The sequence below is a fragment of the Mustela lutreola genome, chromosome X (genome assembly GCF_030435805.1).
Source record: "Mustela lutreola isolate mMusLut2 chromosome X, mMusLut2.pri, whole genome shotgun sequence".
Classification (NCBI taxonomy): domain Eukaryota; kingdom Metazoa; phylum Chordata; class Mammalia; order Carnivora; family Mustelidae; genus Mustela; species Mustela lutreola.
Genome location: NC_081308.1, coordinates 46,180,315 through 46,204,667, shown reverse-complemented (window position 1 = coordinate 46,204,667; position 24,353 = coordinate 46,180,315). Strand labels below are relative to the sequence as shown.

The 24,353-nt window shown below is 52.7% G+C and overlaps 1 protein-coding gene across 1 annotated transcript; it reads left to right on the top strand.

The window, feature by feature from the left end:
- Positions 1-3,445: 3,445 nt before the first annotated feature.
- On the top strand, positions 3,446-23,750 carry LOC131822018 (IQ motif and SEC7 domain-containing protein 2-like). Its single transcript, XM_059158397.1, is given in 14 exon segments — positions 3,446-3,823; positions 4,784-5,048; positions 5,051-5,184; positions 7,692-8,587; positions 9,994-10,155; positions 10,631-10,753; positions 11,749-11,915; positions 14,684-14,823; positions 15,764-15,889; positions 17,780-17,879; positions 18,384-18,545; positions 20,119-20,292; positions 20,784-20,833; positions 21,433-23,750. Coding segments are annotated over 14 exon segments (3,828 nt in total). The 5' UTR covers positions 3,446-3,460; the 3' UTR covers positions 22,399-23,750.
- The last annotated feature ends 603 nt before the right edge of the window (positions 23,751-24,353 follow it).

Here is a 24,353-nt window from a genome sequence, read left to right as displayed (position 1 = left end):
TCTGCCATAAGTTTCAAGGATTCAGTCAGCTCATTGATGCTCTTGCCCTAGGGATGGGGGTGACTCTAGGGCCCTATGGGAGCAGAGGAAGGACCTGTAAGCCAAGCCATGTGGAGGGGGCGGGTAGGCATGAAAGGGCGCACCTGAGCTAACTGTTGAAGAGTGGGCAGGATGTAGTCAGATTGAAGTCATGGGGAAGAAGGTATATGAGGCAGGGGTCAGATCAGGAGAGCCATCCATGGCTCTGCTGAGGTAGTTAGAGGTTATCCCCCCAAAAGTTGATCCCTGTAAAGCCTAAGGTAGATCACGTCGCTTTTCTGCTCATCTCAATCAGACCAGAAGTCGAAGTCTTTATCATGGGTTCATTGCCCTTCACGATTTGGCTCCCATTCCTCCTCTAACTTTACCTCTTCTCACTCTCCCCTCATTCACTCTGCTCCAGCTACACTGGCTTTCTTGCTGTTTCTGAAACATGCCAGGCATTGCTCTACCTCAACATCTTTGTGCTGGCTCTACCTTCTGTCTGGACTCCTTTGGCTTCAGGTGACCACAGAACTCACTCCCTCACTTCCATCCAGGCTCCGCTTCTACGCCATTTCTTCAAAAAGACCTTCCCTAATCACCATGTTGAAAACAGTGCATTTGACCATTCTGCCATATTTTCCTCCCTAGCACTTATCTCTACCTGCAATGATAGTATGTATTTATAGTCTGTTTCTCCCGCTAGAATGTCACCTCCCCTAGGGAACACATCTTATGTGTCTTGTTCACTATTATATATTATATTCTATAATTATATTATATTCTGTATAGTCCGAGCACCCAGCACTGGGCCTGGCATACCAAAAATGCTCAACTGTTATTCATTGAATGAGTTCGGATGAGCCCTGGGAAGGTTTTAGTGGGAGAGCAAAATGGACAGATCTGTATGTTGGAGGGCTCTCTCTGGCCACAGGATGGAGAATGGATTGGAAGAGGACACTGGCGGGCGGAGGTCAAGGCTCAGGGGGGAGGATCAGCATGGCCACCGGAGCTTATTCATTGACTCCTTCACTCCAGAGGTTTTGTCAAGCTCTTCTGTTCCAGGCCTTGTGCTCGGTGCTGGCTAGGAGATTACCAAATTCTCTTCCTGTGCTGGGATTCTGGGAGTCATGAACACAAATAGCTGTCACACTTTGCCAAAGCTAACCTGCACCATAAAAAGAAGGACAGACATGTGCTGTGAGTGGGAGCTCTGAACAGGATCAGCAATAATTTCTGGCTGGAGGCGGCTTCAGGAGGGCTTCTTAGTGGTGGCATATGACCTGAATCTTGATAGAAGTAGGGTGTGGGGGGATTTCTCAGATTGCAGATGGCAGAGATGATAGGGACTGCATTCCAGGTGGAAGGTACTGTATGAGCAGTTTGGGAGGTGGAAAGCAGAGGAGTATTTGGGAGAAACAGGATCTGGGCCAGGCTGAAGGGAAGGGTGGAGAGGATGGGAGGCTGGCAGCTCACCCTGCAGTCTGGCTGAATGTTTAAGGGCATGAGATCTGGAGTCAGACTGCCTAGATTTGAATTCTGACTCTAGTATTAGGAGCTGTGACCACTGATAAGTTACTTAACCTCTCTGGGCCTCAGTTTCTTGATGTATAAAATGAAGATAAATCATAATACCTGTCTCATAGGGTTGTTTTGAAGAATAAACAGATTATTAAATGTGAAGTGATAAGAACAGTGACTGATGTGCTAAGTTCTTCATAAGCATTAGCGATTGTGTCTTTGAGAAGCCTCAGGTGCCAGAATAAGAAGCTTGGGCTATCTCTTGTGGGCAGCAGAGCTACAGATGGTTCACGAACAGAGGAGACAATTGGCTCAAAACTGGGTTTAAGCTGTATGCTGAGAGGGAGAGGTTTGAAAGGTTGATGAGCAGGATCCTTCAGTCCTGAGGAGCATCTTAGATGCCTGGGTTGGCGGGGAGGGCGGGCTAGACTAGGTCTGACGCCTGAAGTGGGAGTTCACAACCCCTGAGGCCCAGGAGGAGAGAGGATTTGGGGTAGAGGGCAGCTCCCCAGTCTGCTTCTGCCTTGTTCCTGGCAGTATTATAGCATGATGTTGGGAGGTTAGAGGATGAATGGTGGGCGGGGAGGGGGTCCTCTAAGGTGGAGCTGAGCTCTACTCCTGCAGCCCAGGACTCAGCTGAGTGGGTGGGTACTGGCTCCCCACTGCACCCAGCCCCCAGCCCGAAGTGCTCTCCCACAAGGCTGGCAGGTCTGATCCAGCTGAAGTTCTTACACTGGTAGGGAGTCCCCATACATCCACCCTAGCTTGCCCTGCCCTGAGCCTGGCCTCTGCCAAGTAGGGCTTGAGAGTGGCCCCTTAAGCCTTTCCAGCTAAGAGCCCCCTCAACCATGTGCCTGCCCAAAACCAGACCATTCTCTGGGCTCTACCACACCCACTCCCCCCATAGCCCCCATGCCTCACCCACCTGTCCCTTCCCTCCCAACCCCCTTCCTCCATTCCTCTCACCTCTGTGGCTCCTCACCTTGCCTACTAGGCTCAGGGTGCCTGGGCGCTGTCGCCACCTGGGTTCCCTGGCAGCCTGGTTGCCATGGCACCATGGGAGCAAGTCTGGCGGAACAACAGCTCTGGGTAACCAGGGCGGGCAAGGCCCCGTTGTCCCGCTTCTGCCAGTCTCCGACCTCAAGACTTTTGCCTCCCCTCCCCCAGCTGAACAGAAGAGGCCATGAGGAGGAAAAAGAAGTTGCCCCGCAGGGCAGCTCTTTATCTGTGAGGATGCTGAATGGGAGGCGCCTCTCTCTGTCTCCGAGCCTGAGCCCTTGCAGCCAAGGAACCCTGGGAACTAGCCAGGCAGTGTCCAGGCAGCAGAGGGCAGGGGCAGGGCTGGGCAGGGGAGGGGTAAGTCTGGAGGCACAAGATTCAGGAGTGGGCCCCAGGCTTGGCATCAGGCTTGGTTGATCTGGGGTGGTGCTGGAGGATCAGGCTGGGAGCGAAAGTGCAGCAAACCGTGTTGGGGACAGAGCCATGAGGGGGCTGGAGCTGAGAGGGGAAGGGGCCTGCGGTGGGGAGGGGCACTGTGAAGGAACTGGTCTGTCAGGGGAAGGAAGGTTTTGGGATGGAGTTGTTAGGGGCCAGGACTATTAGAAAAAGGGACTTGAGTGGACAAGACTGGGAGGAAATTGGTCTGTGGATAAGGCTCTGAGGAGACGTGACCATGGTGGGCCAGGTGTGAGGGGTGAGAAGGAACCAGGACAAGTCTGTGAGAAGACCCAGCTTTGAGGTAAAGGAGTCTAAGCAGCTGGAGCTGTGAGCAGTGGGGCAGAAGGGCAATGGATGGTAAGGCTGTGAAGTCAAGAGGGCCTGCAGGGAAGGGACTGCAAGGGCAGCTTGGGGTGGGGGGTATACCTCCCCTCTGGCCTTTAAATGTTGGGTTCCTATGTCTGTGTGGAAGCTGGGGAGGATGGGGTTGTGGGAAGGGATACTGGTCCACCCATGTTCAGTCTGGCTGAGCAGGCCCATCTCCTGGTGCCACATCCTGGTTCATCTTATCTCATCCCCACAGTGTGGAGGGGAAGCCCCAGGCAGTGACCTGAGCACAGCAGTTGATAGTCCTGGGAGCCAACCCCCCTACCGGCTGAGCCAGCTGCCCCCACCAGCAGCCACATGGGGGGCCCCCCCAGCTGGGGTGGGCCTTCCCTGGGCTCAGCGAGCTCGCCTCCAGCCAGCCAGTGTCGCCCTGAGGAAGCAGGAGGAGGAGGAGATAAAGCGCTCCAAGGCCCTGTCAGACAGCTATGAACTCTCCACGGACCTGCAGGACAAAAAGGTGCAGAGGAGATAGCTCTGGCTGGGAATGGAGCTGGGAAGGGGAATGGGGGTGTGAGAGAACCAAGGGAGGGATCCCCAAAGAGGGATACTTGAGGGTGGTATCCAGGGAGGGAAAGGAAGCCCAGAATGGGAGACGAGCTCTAGGATTCTTTGCCCTACTGGAGACTTACCCACTCATTCACCATCCATCCGCTGAGTCTCCTTTTCACTCAACAAACATCGACTGAGCTCCAAGCCCTCACTGGAAATGTAAAGAAGAATAAGACCCGGCCCCAGTCCTCCAAAAATCCAATATGAGAAGCACACACATCCATTGACACTTTCAGAAGACTGTGCTATAGTACATCACATATATCACACAGGATATCATTTAGTTAAAAAAAAAAAAAGGCTGGGGGGGCACAAAACGCCATGTATATGGGGGGGAAAAAAAAACCCCTGGAAGGTTTTCCTTCCAGGAAAATTTCATATACCAAAATGTTAATTGTGGTTATTCCTACATATCGTGACTTTAGCCAAACCGATCTTCCTTCCTCTCTTCTTTCCTTCTTTCTTCTTTCCCTCTCTCCCTACTCCCCCTCCCTTCCTCCTCTCTCTCTCCTTTCTCTCTCTCCTCCTCTTCCTTTCCTCCTTCTGGCTCTCAATTTACTTCTTACTTTCTCACCGTTTTTGGCTTCTCTGGGTTTTTTTCCAACTTTTTTGGAATAATGGACCTCTATCTCTTGTAAATAAGAAAGAAAACCACCATCCAGCCTCATGTGCCAAGTGCTATCAGAGATTAAAATGAGGACACCACACAGAGCTCAGCCTGGCGTGTCCAGGCAGCTCTAGGCAGTTAGCTGTGACTTGGGGCCGGTGGGGAGGGGAGAGAAGGGGGTGGTATGTGATTGAGGCTCAGGGAGATGAATGAGGCTGGCGTGAGTTTCTGACCTTGTTCCCCTCGATCCTCCCCTGCTAGGTGGAAATGCTGGAGAGGAAGTATGGGGGCTCCTTCCTGAGCCGCAGGGCTGCCAGGACCATCCAGACAGCCTTTCGCCAGTACCGCATGAACAAGAACTTTGAGCGGCTCCGCAGCTCAGCTTCAGAGAGCCGCATGTCCCGCCGCATCATCCTTTCCAACATGAGGATGCAGTTCTCCTTCGAGGAGTACGAGAAGGCACAGAACCCCGCGTACTTCGAGGGCAAGCCTGCCTCGCTGGACGAGGGTGCCATGGCCGGTGCCCGGAGCACCGGCTTGAACGAGGGCTCCCCTATGGAGGCTCCTGTGGAGGAGGCATTGATGGTGGGGGAAGCTCCGTCACCACATCTGGAGAGTTTTCTAATGATATCACAGAGCTCGAGGACTCCTTCTCCAAACAGGTCAGTATCCCTGAAAAGGGCCTTTCCTCCCCATCCCCATGCCCTAGCTACTCCTATGCCTCTTTACCTATGTTCCGTACTAAAAGGAGTTGCCTGGCAAGCATTTGAGGAGGGGCTGTGAGATTGAGGAGAAAGATTTGGCCAGACGAAAAAATCAGGTCATTAAACAAGCAAGTTAAAAATCTAGGCATGGAGAACACAAAGAAAATTTATGTTCCCACTCTCTGGAACGTGACCCACTATGGAGTTCAGGCCTAACCAACAGGTGATGAGCTCCTACTCCGTGCCACGGGCTGTGTGCGAGACCCCCGCGAGACCAGGAGAGGGGACAGGGGTGGTGGTGGTGTTTCCCAGTTTTACAAGAAGGAGACTGAGGCTCCAAATCCCTGAGAAGCGAAGGGACTTCTCCAAACTGGAGTGGAACTCAGCTCTGTCTAGTTTCAAACTCTGAGCCCTTTCTCTTATACCACACTTACTAGGGACCAGGCTCTGGGCTGGGCACCTTGACGGAGACAGATGAGAGCTGTCCAGGGTCGGTTTTTAAGGCTCTCCGAAGCCAGTAGAAAATAGCAGACATGTGTGCGTGACTGTCCCCTGAAACAGAGTGGGCTCCAAGCCATGAGGAAGGACCACTAGAGTACCAAGGGAACCCAGAGGAAGGAAAAGAACTTTCTTTTGGGATTAACAGAGAAAGCTTCTTTGGGAAAATAGCACTGGAGCTGGGCCTTACCAGACAGATAAGATTTAGCAAGTTAGAGACTGTTGGGAGGGTGTTGCTTGCCCAGGCAATGCATTGGCAAAAACACCGAATGGCAGGAATGTAATAGGCTATGGTGGTGGTGGTGGAAGGAGACCATTCTCAGCTCAAGGGTGTAGTCTGTGGAGCCATTCAGGTGCAAATCCCAGTTCTGCCATCTCCCAGAAATGTGATCTTCAGCAACTTGCTTAACCTCACTGAAACATGATCAATAAAACAGAGGTAAAACCTTCCTTCTAAAGCTGTGTGAAGAGTCACTTCAGCTAGGAAATATACATGACAGCACTTATGCATGGTGGCTGTTAAGTACATGTTAGTTTCCTTCCTAAAACCAAGGAGGTATTTGGCAGAGATTATTGAATGAAAGAATGAATGAATGAAGCCTTGTAAGAGAAGAAATCATTCTTCTCTAATCTCTGTGATCTGGCCCCTGCCATCAGCCAGGATGGGCTTCCCTGGAGCTAGGGATAACCCCTGGGCTATCCCTGGAGGGGATATATGTAGGGGGAAGGAAAGAAGTATTAAAGGGAAGATTGAAATCATCCATCCATTCATAACAACAGACATTTAATTGAATACCTCTTCTGTGTCAAGTGTGTTGAGCTGAGCTGAAAAGAGGGAAGCCGGACCTGGACCCAGCCCTCAAGGGGAGAATGGGGGTTACGGGATCACAGTCTGGTGATTCTATGAGGGACTAGGCCTGGGTCCAGCTGTCAGTGCTGTCCACGTCCAATGGAGAAGTATGTTAGTTACGTGTATTAGTTACATTGCTGCATATCAAATGATGCCGAAATTTAGTAGCTTAAAACTGAACTTTAAGACTGAGCTTAAACTAGAAACATTTATTCCTTCATGCAGTTTCTGAGGGCCAGGAGTGGCTTGGCTGGTGACTCTGGCTCGGGGTCTCTTATGAGGCTGCCATCAGGCTATAGGTTTAGACCACAGTCTCTGAAGACTTGACTGGGGCTGATGGGTCTCCTTCCAAGCTCACTCACTTGACTACAGATGCTCACCATGTGGACATCTCCAAAGGGCTGCTCATGGTGTGGCTTCCCCCCAGAACAAGGGGTCTGAGAGAGAGAGAGAAAGAGTGAACAGGAGTTCTCAGGAAGGAATCTAGTCTTTCATAACCTAATCCCGGAAGTGACATCCCATCCCTTCTGCCATATACTGTTGGTTCCACAGACCACGCCTTGGTCAGTGTGGTACACAAGGGTGTAGAGACTGGATACCACAGAGAAGCCGAGTTACCAGCCACGGTTTGGATCTCAAATAATAACTATATGGATTTCGTAAGACAGAACCAGATGGGGGGCTCTGGGAGCCCAGAGGAAGCCGAGATTTTGGTTTACCCTGGGGAATGGCAGAGGCAAGAAATAGGGATTGAATCCGGGAGATGGCATTTGGCTTGGGTCTATAGGGACATGAAGGAGATACTGAGATTTCTGAGAAGAGAACTTGTCGCCATTACCCAGCTCCTGTGAGCTCACAATGGCTCCCTGGGAGTTGTTTTATATACTGCAGAGAACCTGTGGAGGTGGGGGAGGGGAACCACTTACTTTTTCTTGGCTGACCTACTAGGAAGATTTCCCCTTTCTCCCTCCCTCCCTCCTTCCCTTCTACCCTCCTTCCCTCCCTCCCTCTTACCCTTCCTCCCTTCCTCATTCCTCCCTTGCACCATCCCATCCTCCTTCCCTTCCTCTTTCCTCCCTTTCTCTCCCCTTCCCCCTTCCCCTTTCCGCCCACACAGGTAAAGTCTCTGGCTGAATCCATTGATGAGGCCCTGAACTGCCACCCATCAGGGCCCATGTCTGAGGAGCCAGGGTCAGCCCAGCTGGAGAAGCGGGAGTCAAAGGAACAGCAAGAGGACAGCTCGGCCACATCCTTCAGTGATCTTCCCCTCTACTTGGATGACCCAGTTCCCCCACCATCCCCTGAGCGACTGCCCAGCACAGAGCCCCCACCCCAGGGCAGGCCCGAGTTCTGGGCACCAGCCCCTCTCCCACCAGTTCCTCCACCAGTGCCACCAGGGACCCGGGAAGATGGTGCCCGTGAGGAAGGCACTCGCAGGGGTCCTGGGTGCTTGGAGTGCCGGGATTTCCGGCTGCGGGCCGCCCACCTCCCCCTGCTTACCATTGAGCCTCCTAGTGACAGCTCCGTGGACCTGAGTGACCGCTCAGATCGCGGCTCTGTCCATCGCCAGCTGGTGTATGAGGCTGATGGCTGCAGCCCCCATGGGACCCTGAAGCACAAGGGGCCACCAGGCAGGGCCCCAATCCCACACCGCCACTACCCAGCCCCAGAGGGCCCAGCCCCAGCCCCACCAGGGCCCCTGCCACCAGCCCCCAACAGTGGCACCGGGCCCAGTGGTGTGGCTGGGGGTCGGAGGTTGGGGAAGTGTGAGGCAGCAGGCGAGAACTCTGATGGTGGAGATAATGAGAGCCTTGAGAGCTCCAGCAATTCCAATGAGACCATCAACTGCAGCTCTGGCTCCTCTTCGAGGGACAGCCTGAGGGAGCCTCCATCCACAGGCCTGTGCAAGCAGACTTACCAGCGGGAGACGAGGCACAGCTGGGACTCACCAGCCTTTAACAATGACGTGGTGCAGAGGCGACACTACAGAATTGGCCTCAACCTGTTCAATAAGTACGTGCTCCCTGCTCCTGCCTCTTCACCCCCTCCCTATCCTGCCAGAAGCACTTGGACCATGGGGGCTGGACTCCAAGCAGAGCTCCTGTTTCTGCTGTCCTCTCTCATTTTGTGGATGGGCTTTCTCCCTGGCCTGGGCAGCGGGGTGGCAGAATAGAAAGCCCTCCTCACCACACACACACACACACACACACACACACACACACACACACATCCTCCCTCTTTCAGAAGCAGCTCTAGTCCTAATACTGTCTCTGACTGGCTGTGGGACTTGGGGCAGGAAGCTTCCTTTTCTGGGCCCCAGTTTGCTGTCTGTAGGGATAGGTTTTGAACCTCAGTTCCCCCACATCCCCTTTTCGGTGAGGAGGTGATACAATGTATCAAGAGCCCTGCTCTGAGTCCCAGGAACCCTGGACCCGTAACCCCACTTTGGCCAAACTGTGTATGCAGCCCTGGGAAAGGTGTGTTCCTTCCTTGGGCTTCAGGGCTTCCATCTCTTAGCAGGGTATATATCTGAGGCACTGGGGGGCAGCGTGGGGTGCTGGAGTAGTCCGTGACCATGACCGAGCTCTTTCCAGATGCCTGGTTTTGTGCCAGGTGCCTAGGAGCGGGGTGGAAGCGTGACATTTGGTCAGAAAAGGAAGAGAAAATGGATGCCCTATGTCTTTATAGCTTAGTAGATGCCATCACCTGTATTTACTTCTTGCAATAGCTCAGTAAGGTGGGAAGTAGTGTCCCTGTTTTATAGAGAAGGGATTGAGGCTTGGAGAAGTAAAAAGGAGTTGTCCTGAGTCATGCAACAGGTAAGTAATGGACTCTGGTGGCACCAAAGTCCCTTCCAAATTCCAGCCTCGTTGGGGCCCAAGGCTCTGGGGTTCTGAATATGGGATAGTTCAGACCCAGATTTGGCCTTGTGGAAAGTGGGGAGTATCTTGTCTGTTGAACAACCCACAGAGGCTGGGTAATACCTTGTCTGGGTGGAATGTGAGACGCAGACAAGGTAACCTCTTTGCTTTCCTATTCAGAGGGTTTGTGACTGGGAGAGAAGGGCGTAGTCTGGAACTCACGCCTTTTCCCAGGACTCCTCTGTGCCTGCTAGGGGTATGGAAGCTCCTGGCATAGAGCAGCCTCTCATTAGATCTTAATTTTCTTTCCATCATAGTGTGGCTCCCATGGAGGAGGAAGTTGGGTTGAGGATACCTTGGAGTTTGGAAGCTCTGTGAGAGTGGCTTCCTCTCCTTGGGCCTTGGTTTTCACATCTGTGAAGGGATTGGGCCAAATTATGTATTCAACTTCCTTGGTTCTTTGAGGCTGTGGTTGGACCTCAAATTAGTTCAAGTAGTGGGACAGAGGGCCAAGGTCTCGGAGGATAGTCATCTCATCTACCTCCCCTTTTTCTGCAGGAAGCCAGAGAAGGGCATCCAGTATCTGATCGAGCGGGGCTTCCTGTCAGACACACCGGTGGGAGTGGCTCACTTTATCCTGGAACGGAAAGGCCTGAGCCGGCAGATGATAGGGGAATTCCTAGGGAACCGGCAGAAGCAGTTCAACAGAGATGTGTTGGAGTGAGGACCCCAGGATGGGGCAGACTGGGCCAGGGATTCCTGGAAAAGGAGGGCAGGAGGGAGGAAGTGGGCAGCTGGTCCTTTTTGCACGGATAAACTTTACAAAACAGGATGAAGAGACCTTTCTGCTCCCATGCCCCTGTACTTCAAAAAGGTCTGATCTCTTTTGGCCCTATTTCTACAAGTCTTCTGGGTGGCCCTGTTTGTCCTCGGACCTGCTTTGGGCCTCAGTTTTTCTGTCTCTGAAAAGAGTGGGTCAATGGAAAGGACCCTTAGTAACCATGTGTCTGGCCTTGATTTTTCTGGGATGGATTCCATTTCAAACATTCCATCCTTGAAAGTACTTGCTAGGGCCATGGGTCCAGATTTTGGAAGTCTGGCAGTGGGGGTGTTTGTCTATTCGGGCAGGTCAGGATAGGTCAGAGGTTTTCTACAGAGGATTTGAGAGTGCCATACCCACTTCTTTGTTCCACAGCTGTGTGGTGGACGAGATGGACTTCTCCTCCATGGATTTGGATGATGCACTCCGGAAGTTCCAATCCCACATCCGAGTTCAAGGCGAGGCCCAGAAAGTGGAGCGACTCATTGAAGCCTTCAGGTGTGCCTGTCTCCCATTCCCAAAACTTCCCTTAACCTCCTTCCAGGGGGCAGCGGAGTCTGTGTCTCCAAGTCACCTCTCTGAACCTCAGATTTTCCTCACACCAGAAAATGGAAATTATAAGTCCTATCTTGCCAGGCAGTCATGCAATTGTGAGGATCAGAGGTAGTGTACCTAGAGTATCTAGCTCAGCACCTGAGATGTGGACATCCAAAAGTTGATGACAGCAGCCCCAGCTAACACTTGTCGAGTCCTCACCAGATAGCAGGTGCTGAGCTAGGCACTTCGTACGATTATTTGACCAAATACTCATAACAACCCAATGAGGTAGGTGCTTTTATTATTATCCCCCTGTTGCAGATAAGAAATCGGAAGTTTAGGAGGTGAAGTAACTTGCTCAGGGTCATACAATGAGTAAGAGGTGGAGCCGGGATTTGAACTCAAGTGTGTTTTCCTCCATGACCCAGTGCCCTTAACTCTTATCCTCCACCATTGATACTTTGGGAATTAGGCAGACCTGGATAGAAATCCCGGCCCCAACATTTCAGGGTATGTAGCAGAGAAACAGAAGAATGACGGAGAACTTGTTGCTCATAATGGGAGAAGGATTTGCCTTAAAGTCAGAAAGATCTGGATTTTCATCTTGTCTTCACCCTTTGCCAGCTCTTTCACCTCGCAGTTTACCTCTTTCCTTTGGGTCTCATTACTTCCTCTGTAAAATGGGGCTGCCAATCACTACCTTGCAGGCTTGTGGTAGGATTCCATGACACAATATACCTAAGTCCCCTAGGGGAGCTCCATAAAAGGTAGTGGTAGTGGTTTTTACATGCTGGTCATGGGGAAACTGAAGGAAGAAGACATGCCCAAAAGGCTTGGGGACGTTTCTTGGGGGAGAAGGCTGGGGGCACCAGACTGGATTGGTGGGGTGGGAGCGAGGGATGGTGGGTAGGTGAAGCTTACTGGTGACTAACCTTGGCCATGATCCCGCCCTGCAGCCAGCGGTACTGTGTGTGTAACCCAGCCCTCGTGCGCCAGTTCCGAAACCCAGACACCATCTTCATCCTCGCTTTTGCTATCATCCTCCTCAATACCGACATGTACAGTCCCAGCGTCAAGGCTGAACGCAAGATGAAACTAGATGACTTCATCAAGAACCTGAGAGGTGACCCTACACCTCCCTATCGGCTTGTCCCATTCTTCACCTGGGAAGGGAGAGTGGGAAGATTGGGAGTGGGCTGGGGAAGGAGGGGAAAGATCACATAGACTCCCTGGAGATGAACCTGTGGGGTTCTCTCCTTTTCTGCCAAAGCTGCCACGTTCCCTTATTAATTCGCTCGAATATTGTCTGTCTGCTCATTCCTGCACCGAATACTGAGCGAGTGGGTTCTGGGGTTATTATAGCAGTAAGCATGAGAGCTAAAAGCCCTGGCTCTTACAGAGCGTGTACTGATCCACTCATTGACATATCACGTCCTCTTTCCCTCTCCTCTTTATTTATATGCCCATAAAGACTCATTTAATTCTTCTCTGTACCCTTTCCTCCATCCATATGTTCACTTATTCCCTTGACCAGCCAGCTGACCCTGAGTGCCTCCCATGTACCCGGCCCTGTGTTGGACGCTAAGGACACCCCAGCCCCTGCCCTTAAAGCTCCTGGTTTGTGGGACAGACTGACTTACTAGACCAGATACCCAACACAAGAGAAAGAGCGAATCGTGATGTTAGACAGGCCACAAGTGCAATCAGAGCTCAGAGGAGAGAGAGCCCACCTCCAACGCACTTTCTGGAGGAAGTAGCATTTTCATTTTAAGGTGGGCCTTGAAGACATGAATAATGTGACAGAATAGCAATAGAGGAGGCTTATGTAGCAATAAGAATACAAAGGCACAGAGGTAGGACAAGTTGTTGAGAAAACAATCAAGATGGGGTGGACGAGGGACGCCTGGGTGGCTCAGTTGATTGGACGACTGCCTTCGGCTCAGGTCATCATCCTGGAGTCCCGGGATCGAGTCCCGCATCGGACTCCCAGCTCCATGGGGAGTCTGCTTCTCTCTCTGACCTTCTCCTCGTTCATGCTCTCTCTCACTGTCTCTCTCTCAAGTAAATAAATAAAATCTTTAAAAAAAAAAAAAAAAGGTGGGGTGGACGATGCAGTCAGGAAGGTCAGTGGGAATCAATACATGAGGGCCTTGAATGCCAGGTGAGAAAAAAGGTCAAGGTGACCTTTTTTTTTTTAAGATTTTATTTATTTGACAGAGGGGTACAGCGAGAGAGGGAACACAAGCAGGGGGAGTAGGAGAGGGAGAAGCAGGCTTCCCACTGAGCAGGGAGCCCACTGCTGTGCTTTATCCCAGTACCCTGGGATCATGACCTGAGCCAAAGGCAGACACTTAACCACTGAACCACCCAGGCGCCCTGACCTTTTTTTCTTAGTTTATTGTATTGATGTCAAGCCCTGGCATCTCACCAAAGACCAGCCTACTAAAAACAGCACAGACGTTAGGATTATTTAAACAGAAATGAGAGGGGGAAACAGAATTGAGGAAAAACAAACAGATGAGACAAATTGGCTGACCAGCAGGCTGTGCACGGTTGCTGGGCTCAAGCTCTTTGGCAGCTGAGGTAAAAAGGCGGTGTGATGACGGATGTTCCCTTAACACCTGCCCAAGGAGGAGGTGTGGCATTTCCAAAGGAGAAAACATCTTCTCTAGCAGAAGGTTTAGAGGGAAGAGTGAGTGGGTTTCACTCAGCAAACAGTCAGGAGTGGAGAAGGATGGTAGACTTGGGAAGAGAGAGTTAGATCAGAGGCCATCTGGAGCTGTCTCCCAGAATCCTGCTATTAGTCATTTATTCATTCATTCATTCATTTCACCCATCCTCTCTCCCTCCGTCATCCTCTCTCTGTATGTACACACACGTACATGTACATACACACTTATATGTGTGAATACATATGTATATGTGTGTATATGTATTTGGAGAGGAAGTACCTCTCCAAATACATATACACACATATAAATACATATATGTATGTATATACATGTATATGTATATATATATATAGTATATGCATATATCTTTCCCCTCCAATTATTAAATAAATAAGCAAACAAACGAAATGAATACTTGCTCATACCCAGAAACTTCAGAAATATAGCAAATGAGAAAAAATTGTTTAATCATCCCGAATTCTGCCCCCTAGAGGCAACCATGGTTGATATTTTATTTTGTTGCTTGCTAGTCTTTTTCCTTCTGCATATGGAACTTTTTATGAAGTTAAGATCGCGCCGTGAATGTGATTTATTATCCTGCTCTTTCTACTTACCTTGCTACAGGAATTTTTTCATGCTTTTTTGTAAACACCAAGTTTTGAATAGTTGTAAATTATTTTAACTGGATACACTCAGCTTTAATTAATTGGGCCTCTGTTGTGAGAACTTAGGTTGTTTCGAAGTTTTCCTGTAAGTAGCACTTGTACATGTATCTTTGCATGTATTTCTGAGTAATTCCTTAGGGCAGATTCCGAGAAAAAGAGTCATGGGGTATTCAAGCTTTTGCAAAGTTATCATCCAAAACAGTTATGTTCATATACAAGCCCACTTCCCTGCCCTCTTTTTAACACTGGATATATAATTTAACATTATTTTTGCTAGTTAGAAAAGAAAAAAAGTATCTGATGATTTTCATCACAGCGTGCTCTGAGTTGCTTAGAAAAAATTCCCATGCGGGGAAAGAAAGCAGCTGGTCGTCCAGATGCTTGACAAAGGACGCCTTTTCTGGCCCGGTCCTGACCAAAGGACTGAGGGTGCACACTCCTTCCAGTCATAGCCATTGTTTGCACTCCTGCTTCAGTGTGGGATATTGTGGAGAACCCCTGCCACCCACCCCCCACATTTATGCAATATATCCCTGTGTTGCTCCCCTCCGCAGGGGTTGATAATGGTGAAGACATCCCCCGAGACCTCCTGGTGGGCATCTACCAGCGTATCCAGGGCCGTGAACTGCGAACCAATGATGACCATGTGTCCCAGGTGCAGGCCGTGGAGCGCATGATTGTGGGCAAGAAACCGGTAAGTGCCTTGGGGGGCTGCAGAGGGGACAGGATTTGGGCTGGTTTCTGCCACTGAGTGGTAGGTAAGTCAGTATCCCTCTCTGAGCCCCAGACTCCCCGTCTCCTGCTGAATGGTGATAATGGTGATAATGCATTCCTTGGGGGTCATGGTACAGAGCGAGATGCTCTTGGGGGAATGCCTCTAGTGCACATCCTTTCCACCTGTAGTTTTGCCTCTCCATCCCAGGTGGGGAACCAAGGTAATAGTTAGTTGATAACCAAAACCAAGAACACCCTCTAGTCTTATAGTCAACAAACATTTACAGATGTTGGGACACCTGGGTGGCTCAGTTGGTTGAGTGTCTGCCTTTGGCTTAGGTCATGATCCCAGTGTCCTGGGATCAAGCCCCCAATCAGGCTCCCTGCTCAGTGGAGAGCCTGCTTCTCCCTCTCCCACTCCCCCTGCTTGTGTTCCCTCTCTTGCTGTATCTCTCTCCATCAAATAAATAAATAAAATCTTTAAAAAAAAAAAAACATTTACAGATGCCTTTCCACAGAGCCCAGCATTTCACTAGGAAATAGGAACATTGATAAAATCAGACAGAGTCTCCATCCTTGGGGACATTCACAGACTGGGAGTGGGGAGTGTCAGCATAATACTTCTTTCTGCCTTATAGTCAGTCTAAGGGAGCAGAAAGGAGGGAAAAGTCATTTTTCAGTCATAGAACTGGGATGCGGAGGAAGAGTGGAATATGGAACTGGGCAAGAAAGGCACTCCAGACAGAGAGAGCTCTAAGAACAAAGGCAAGCCGACACCTCCATTGCTCGGACTCCTCGTGTCACAGTGACAGTGATATGTATCAGAAGTAGACTTCCTCCTGAGGTTAAACGGTAAGGTGCTGAAGGCCCAAAGCTGGCATGCTAGCCTTGCTGACACCTATTTCTTCATGCTTGCCTAGGTCTTGTCTCTTCCTCACCGTCGACTGGTTTGCTGCTGTCAACTCTACGAGGTGCCAGATCCAAACCGCCCCCAGCGGCTAGGGTTGCATCAGCGGGAAGTATTCCTCTTCAACGATCTCCTTGTGGTATGTGCCTTGGGGTACGGAGGGCAGGGGAAGGAAATGAAGAGGAGGTGCTGAGCTTGGACCCTGGGTCTAGGGTGAACCACGTTAATGGTGGCGGGTGGAGGTGTGGTGGGTGAGGTGCTTCGCCATGGCCTCTGTGCCGTCTTGGATAAGGCACAGGCCCCCTATGCCCCTCTTTCCCCTTTCGGATCCATTTGGTGGTGGTGGACAGCTGCACGGGGGAGAAAATGTGAGGACCAGGGGACTTGACAGACCTACAACCTGGGAAGCCATAGAAAAAGTCCCCGTCCATCTCTGTAGCCCAGAGTGTTGGCTGGAAGGAGAGGAACCTGTGACCCTGAGGTTACTCCGAAACCTTTAGGTGGTCAGGATGCTCAAAGTGATTCTGAAAACCAAGCTTGTCACCACTGTAGACATGCATCTTTTAGAGCTGGGACTTTTATTGACTCTGCCAGTGGGAAGAGAATTTCAGGGTTTCCCTTCCAACCTCCTACCCGGAGCAAGAACCAGTATCCTGCATGGCCCCCTAGTTGACTGCGGAGACAGAAGACTGCCTTCCTCCAAGGCAGCCAGTTTCCTGGTTAGACAGCTCTGATTGGTAGAAACTGTCTCCCAATGGGTTTCTTCTAACCATCTTCCCTGGGCCCTTGCAATCACAGAGAACAAGTGTTTCTTCTGCTCCTCAGGGATTTGAGGACAGTGGCCTGTTCCCCCCGACCCTACCCCCATGGTCTTCTCTAATTCTTTAGAACAGGGTCTCTCAATCTCAACACTATTAACATTTGGGGCAGGATAACTGTTATGGGGGCTATTCTGTGCGTTGGAAGACATTTAGCAGCATTCTTGGTCTCAACCTCCTAGATGCTAGTAGCACTCCTTTAAGCAAAACTGTTTCCAGACATTGCTAGATGTCCCCCAGGGTTCGAAGTCATCTCTAGTTGAGAATGCCTTCTCTAAGCCTCAATTTCCTCCTCTACGAAGTGGGGCTAATCCCTACCTCATGGGTTGTCCTGAGGATGGAGTTAAGAAGTCAGATGGGGAATAGCCTAACCCAGAGGAGGGCCTGGCTCACACAGGTGCTGAGTAAATATCTCACCACCTCTCACGCACTGACGCCAGAGTGTGTCCAGCCCCGTGCTAAGCACTGAGTTCACAGAGATGAGCGAAACTCGGTCCTTGTTCTTGGGAGCTCACGGTCCGAAGGATTGAAAAAAAAAAAAAAATGCTTTGCATAACCACACGCTGTAACAGTCCTGAAATGAAGTATTTTGCTTTTAAATGCCACTCATAGACTGCCTGAGGTGTTCAGAGCCTATGGTGGTCGAATCCAGAGTGCCCAACCACTTGACAAAGACCCTGGGCTATTGAGAGGAAGACCCGTTAGCTCTAGACATGGGTTCAATGGCATTTGCCATTGTTGGCTGGGATCTTCAGGGATGGGCAAGAAACCCGAAAACCAGACTCCTCTTGGTGCTCCCAGTCCAGCAGGGGGCGACCACTCCCGCACAGTGCTCAGCTAAAGCCTCCTGGTGAAAGGCACGGAAGCAGCAGCTTACCAGCTCAGAGAAGGGGGTGGGGTAGGGGAGTGCGTGTGAGGTGTTAGATACAACAGGCTTTCTGGAGAGGACAGCATTCAGTTACTTCCTGTAAAAATCGTATATGCCTGTTGTGCGTCGTCATTACATATGAGGAACTTGCATTTTCTCCCGTCTCTTCCGTTTTGCTTCTCAAGCTTCAGTTCTTCCCAGCTCATGGGTATGTGTGTTTGTGTGTATGTGTCCGCTAGTGCTGGTGGGAGGGGAGAGGGCGGCTTTGAGAAATAGGTGTCATGTGGAAATTCCCCACCCAAACCCTGCCTCTTGTCTCCATCTCCCCCCTGCCCCGCCAAAGGTCACCAAAATTTTCCAGAAGAAGAAGATCTTGGTGACGTACAGCTTCCGTCAGTCCTTTCCTCTCGTGGAAATGCACATGCAGCTCTTCCAGAATTCATGTGAGTCCCTTCCTGGATTCCTGCATCCCAAAAGTCTATGCCATGGCCCCGATGCTCATCCTTCATCCGTACCAGCCTCCGGTTTTTTTTTTTTTTTTTTTTTTTGGAGCCCTTTATGACGGGACTAAGATCTCCAAAGCACCTACTTGGTCCCGGGATGCAGGGCAGGCCAGGGTGAAGTATAATTTGGGTCCGTGCCCTGGGGAGCTCGTGGTCTGGCAGAGAGAACCATGGGGTGTGTATGTTTTCTGGTGGGCCGAAGAGATGGTGATCTTGCTGCGCTTTGAAAGACCAAGCCAGAGGAGCTTTGTTGGGTGGCTGCAGAAGCAATGTGAGTAGAAGCAGAGATGTGAAGGAAGGGATTTGAGAGAGCAGCTAGAGTTCAATTTGCCTTCATATCTGGAGTACAGGGAGTAGCGGGGCCATGAGTACCAGAAGCTTGGGGGCTGCGGGGTAGGGCAAAGGGGAGCTGCTGAAGATCCCAGACCTCCCCCTTCCCCACAGATTACCAGTTTGGGATCAAGCTGCTGTCCGCGGTACCTGGCGGGGAACGCAAAGTCCTCATCATCTTCAACGCCCCCAGCCTCCAGGACCGGCTTCGCTTCACATCCGACTTGCGCGAGTCCATTGCCGAGGTGCAGGAGATGGAGAAATACCGTGTGGAGTGTGAGTAGCCCAGTGGCATCTCTTTCCCCTTTTCCTGACACAGCACCCTGCAGACACCAAGAATTCTGTCCTTTGAGAATCTCAGAGTCGAGGGTGAGCTTGTCCAGCCTTCCTACCCTCATTCTAGGAAACTTTCAGCCTCTGCTTGAATACCTTCAGTGACAAGAGGCTCATTACCTCTGAACAGCAGATTATTACGCCAAGCCCAAATTATGAACCAACTCTTCCTTCTATTGAAAGGCGGCAGGGAGAAGAATCAGGGTTCTGGAGGTAGGACTCTAGTTTCAGATCCCAGGTTTGCTACTCATCGCTTAGGTAAACCAGGGCAAGTTGCCTGACTCCCTGAGCCCCAGTTTCTTTATATATGACATTGGGAAGATAAAAGGTCCTTCACAGAGTTGTGGAGATTCGATGAGGTAAGGTAGACAAGGTGTCCTATTCCCACATTCCAGTTCCTGAGCTGAGTCCCTATCACCCATTCTTCTGGCCCCTAGAGGCCGCATCAAGTCACTTTCAGCATATATAAATGGGAAATAGTGATTACATCTCATTCCACTCGATGCCCTCCAAGTTTTTTCTTCTCCAGGCTAAGCAGTCACAGTTAAGTAACATGGTGTTGAGGAGAAAGAGGCAGGCAGACACACAGAGAGAAACTGAGGCAGTGGACAGCTGCTTGGTGAGCTCTTCATGGTTCCAGGGTCGATGCTACTCCTCAGCAAGGCAGGGTCCTACATATCAGTTCACCAGATCCTTGAAACCCAGGGGCTAATTAGAGAGGGGTGAGCGTACCAATATGAGGGGGAGGGCGATAGAGGTCTCCATGACCACCTCAGGGAGGTGGGGTAGAAAGAGGCTGGAGAATGTAGGCTTTGGACTCAGGCAGAACTGCTTCCAGAATATGGCCTCCCCATTTCCAGCTGTATGACTCTGGGCAAGCTCTCTGACTTCTCGGATTCTCAGTTTCTTCCTCTGAAAAATGTGGATAATAATGCCTTACCTCTGAACTGTCGTGAGATGGAGTGAAATCAAGTAAACACAGCTCCCAGCATACTGCTGGCATATAATAGAGGCTTCGATTCCTGTTGGTTTCCTGCTCCTGTCCTTCCAGGAGCCCTCTGCTCTGGAGCAAGATATCTGAGAACCAAGCAGACTTTGGAATGATTGCCCTTTGCCATAATCCTTCCTGCCCCTGCTGTGACCAGCAGCTGTGAAGCTGTTTTGAAGGGCAGGGGTGGTTTGGAAGACCAGACTGAGAGTGGGCAGGGGAGCTGGGAGCAAGAAGGGTGAGAGGAAGAGGGGAGGAGCAGGAGAAACCGGAGGAGCAAGCACCAGAGAGGAACAGAGGGAAAACCTAGCCAGAGGACATGGCACAAAACGGGGCTGGGCAGTGTGGGTAGCGGGGAGGGGGGCTTCAAAGATGGAGCTGAGGTTTGGGGGTAGCATGCTGCCTGTCCAGTGGGCAAAGCAGGAGCCCTGGGGAGAGAGTGGGCAAGGATGGGGAAGGCTCATCTCTCAGGTGGCCTTTCACTCTTATCCCTGACCTTCTCTCCCTGTCTCTCCCACTACCACCCAGCGGAGCTAGAGAAGCAGAAAGGTATGATGCGGCCTAACGCCTCACAGCCGGGAGGGGCCAAGGACTCAGTGAATGGCACGCTGGCCCGCAGCAGTCTGGAGGACACGTATGGGGCAGGCGATGGGCTCAAACGGGGCGCACTCAGCAGTTCCCTGCGAGACCTCTCTGACGCAGGCAAGTCTTTGGGGCCCTGCCCTGGCTGGGGAGATGTGGGACAGGGCGTCCTTTCTGCCTCCTATCACACTGACCGCCAGCCTTCCCTGCACCCACCACACACGCACGCACCCTGCCTTTATCCAGAGCCCTGGGCACCATGCCGCAGGGGGCCTGGGAGCCAGGTCAGAGCAGGTGGAGCCCAGAGTCTGGGCCACGGAGTGTGAAGTGGGGCCACAGTCTTAGCCCCTCTCTCTCGCTGCTCCACCTCTCCTCCTCTCTTTCCTCTTCTCTCTCTCCAGTACCACCTCTCCTCCTTCTCCATCTTTTCCTCCTCTCACGCCTCCTCCTCCACCTCTCCTCCTCCCCACCTTCCCCTCTTCAATGGGGGAAAGGGAATAGGGGTGTCTGTCCCCGGGAGGGGCCCAGGCCTGGTGCCCAGCTCTGGAGCCCAGCAGGGTGGGGAGGGGGGGTTGCTGCTCTGACGCTGGGCTCCTTGCTTGTGGGTGCAGGGAAGCGGGGGCGGCGTAACAGCGTGGGATCGCTGGACAGCACCATCGAAGTAAGTGCCAGCTCCTGCCCCACTCGCCCTCTGCATGAGCCCTGCCCTGCCTCAGAGCCCCAGAGGAAGAGGGGACCTGTTGCTTCCCCCTCTTCCCTGATGGGAACCTCGAGGCTGCCTCTCCCAGCCAACCACTCTCTCCATCTGTCCTCAACTCTGTCTGTCCTCACTCTGCCTGTCTCTCAGTCTGTCTTCCACTCTCCCTAGCCCCTCTCAACCCCAGGGCCGACTCTGAGTAGAGATGCCCTTGGAGTTGGACCGTGAGAAGCTCTCACCTCCAAGTCCTGCCCTTTGAGCCGGAGCAAGTCACTCTGTGTCTCTCCGGGCCTAGCATTCTCCCTGCCTGCAAAATGGGGATAAGGAGGAGGTCCTACTGATTCTTCCTCTCCTGGCGGAGGCTCAGATGAGATAGTGGATGTGACAGCAGAGCTCTGCAAGCTGGGGAGCTCCGCGTACAAAGTACAGGACTGTTACTGGCTTTCATTATGCCCTGGGTGTTCCTGTCTCCCCAGCTCCAGCCCTCAGGGACTGGGTGGAGTTTAGGGTTGGGGGTTTAGGAAGTCTAGACTGGCCTGACTGTCCCCCCTCCCCGCTTCCAGGGGTCTGTTATTAGCAGTCCACGCCCTCACCAGAGGATGCCACCTCCGCCCCCGCCCCCGCCGCCAGAGGAGTACAAGAGCCAGAGGCCCGTCTCCAACTCCTCCTCCTTCCTGGGCTCCCTGTTTGGAAGCAAGCGGGGCAAGGGGCCCTTCCAGATGCCACCACCGCCGACAGGCCAGGCTTCTGCATCCTCTTCATCTGCTTCTTCCACCCACCACCACCACCACCACCACCACCATGGTCACAGCCACGGTGGCCTGGGGGTGCTGCCTGATGGGCAGTCCAAGCTCCAGGCCCTGCATGCCCAATATTGCCAAGGACCAGGCCCTGCCCCGCCGCCCTACCTCCCACCCCAGCAGCCCCCTCTCCCCCCACCTCCTCAGCAGCCCCCGCCCCTGCCCCAGCTGGGCTCCATTCCACCACCACCTGCCTCGGCCCCACCTGTGGGGCCACATCGCCACTTCCATGCCCATGGCCCCGTCCCAGGCCCCCAGCACTACACCTTGGGCCGGCCAGGCAGGGCCCCCAGACGGGGGGCTGGAGGACACCCTCAGTTTGCTCCACATGGCCGCCACCCCCTGCACCAGCCCACATCCCCATTGCCCCTGTACAGTCCTGCCCCCCAGCACCCGCCAGCCCACAAACAGGGCCCCAAACACTTCATCTTCAGCCACCACCCACAAATGATGCCAGCAGCAGGGGCCACTGGGGGCCCTGGATCCCGGCCACCAGGGGGCTCCTATTCCCACCCTCACCACCCCCAGTCACCCTTGTCACCACACTCACCCATCCCACCCCACCCTTCCTACCCACCCCTGCCCCCACCCTCACCCCACACCCCACACTCGCCCCTGCCACCCACCTCCCCCCATGGCCCACTGCACGCCTCTGGGCCCCCTGGCACGGCCAACCCACCCAGTACGAACCCCAAGGCCAAGCCAAGCCGGATCAGCACCGTGGTCTGATGAACAGAGGGAGTGAGCTGGGGCCCAGGGAGGTCTGGGGAATCCACAAGAGATTCCCCGGTTTTTCCAAAATATATGTACACATAGAGATGCCCTCCTCCCCACTTCCTCCCTGCCTTGGAATCCCTCCTCTAACCCACAACAGCTGCCGTGGGGTTTCCTTCCAGATTCAAGGATCCTTGCCACTTGAAGCCTGGACGCAGGGCTCTCAAGCCCTGGGGAGTGGTGAGGACCTTTTGGAGATCCTCATTCTTTCTTTTTTTTCCTCCTCTACTCTCTCCATCACCACTCCCCGCCCCCAGCCCTCACTCCCTGAGGTGGCCTCCGACCTCTGGGCCAGTGTGGGCTCCCTGTTAGCTCTGGCTGGTAGAGAAGGGCAGACAGGTGTCAGGAGCAGTGAGGGTGAAGGTTTCCCCAGAGCACCTCTAGCCACGCAGGGCTAGGAGGGAGCTCCATAGAGTTGTGGCCAACCTTCAGTTGGCTCTGTCCTCTCTCAGACCTCAGGGCCTGGCTAAATTCCTCCATGTGTCTCTCCATCTGCCTGAGGAACAGAGCTGTAGGTGCCCTCAGCGGGTGGGCCCCCACTAACGCTGGCCCCCCATAGGGGCAGTCCCTCCCCTCCAGAGCCAGCCTCTGTCCTCTTTCCAGTGGGCCCCAGCCCAGACCTCTTCAGCTTTGGGACCTTGCCTCTCACAGCAACGTTCTTATCCTGATCAAAGTCCAGACAGGTTTGGGCGGGGCGGGGGGGAGCGAGGGGGACTCAAGTCTGGGATGAGAAGGGCACTGCCCTCCCTCACCCATATTGCATGCCCCCCATTCCCTTACACCTACCCCACCTACAACTGAAGACAATGCACTTTACAGATCTTGCCCACATACACCTCGCTGGAGCAGGGCAGCCAGCATCAGCCCTGGGGAGATAGGCTCCCAGAGGGCCACCATAAGCCCATGATGTCCTTCCTGAGGCAGATTGAAGCCATCAGAGCAGGGGCTGGGAGCCAGGATGCCTGACTCCTTCTGTACGTCAAAATCTCTGCCGCCTCTCCAACTCCTTTACAGCCCTGTTTATTTATTATAAATATATTTTTTACAAGCCCCAGCTCTTCCTCTCGCCCCACATACCCAGCTCCTTTCTCAGTTCCTGCCTCCCTCTGCCCCCCACCCACCATGGGCTGCAGTACAGACAGACAGACCCTGGCTGTATGAAGGTCCAGGGACCCAGGGGCTTGGGGGTGGGGGAGGGCAGCAGCCAGAGGGGCTGTATGGAGAGGAGCTGGGGTTCAGGCATTGTCTTTTTTCCTCCTTGTATATAAGAATGTATATTTGATGCCTCATAAAAGACCTTGTGCTCACCTCCCGCCTCTGCCTCCTACTTATGCCCCCTCTCCCTGGGGTGGAGCCCATGGAGAGAGAGGCCTTTAGCCCAGGGAGGTGAGGAGTGAAGGGTAGCAGCCCAGGCACCAGGGTGGGTGAGATGCCTTGGGTGGGTGGAAGGTGGGGGAGGAGGGAGGTTTCCCCATCTCAGCTTGTTAACTGCCATGTGACAGCAGCAAGGGTGTGTGGGCTTTGGAGTTGAGCCAGTTCAAATCCTGGGGTTTTCCCTCCTGAGGCACACACACTTGGGAAAAGCATCCTCTCAGACTTGGTCTTCTTGATTTAAAACTGGAGGGGATGAGCTGTTGTCACATAGGATTGTGATGATGACAGGCAGTGACGAATGTCAAGCAGACAGCGTGGAGTAGGTGCTTGGGAAGTTAGTTCCCTGCTCTTCCTTTCTCAGGTTGGAGACTTCCTTCTGCTCTTCTGCCATCCATGCTTACCCTTCCTGTGGCTGGCCTGGCTTTGTCCTGGGGCCCTCCCCACACCCCTGGGGCAAGCTGTGTTTCTGCCCTGGAGGGTAGGTGGGCAGGTAGGAGACCTGGGCCAGGAAGCCAGGGGCTAGATCCATTGTAAGA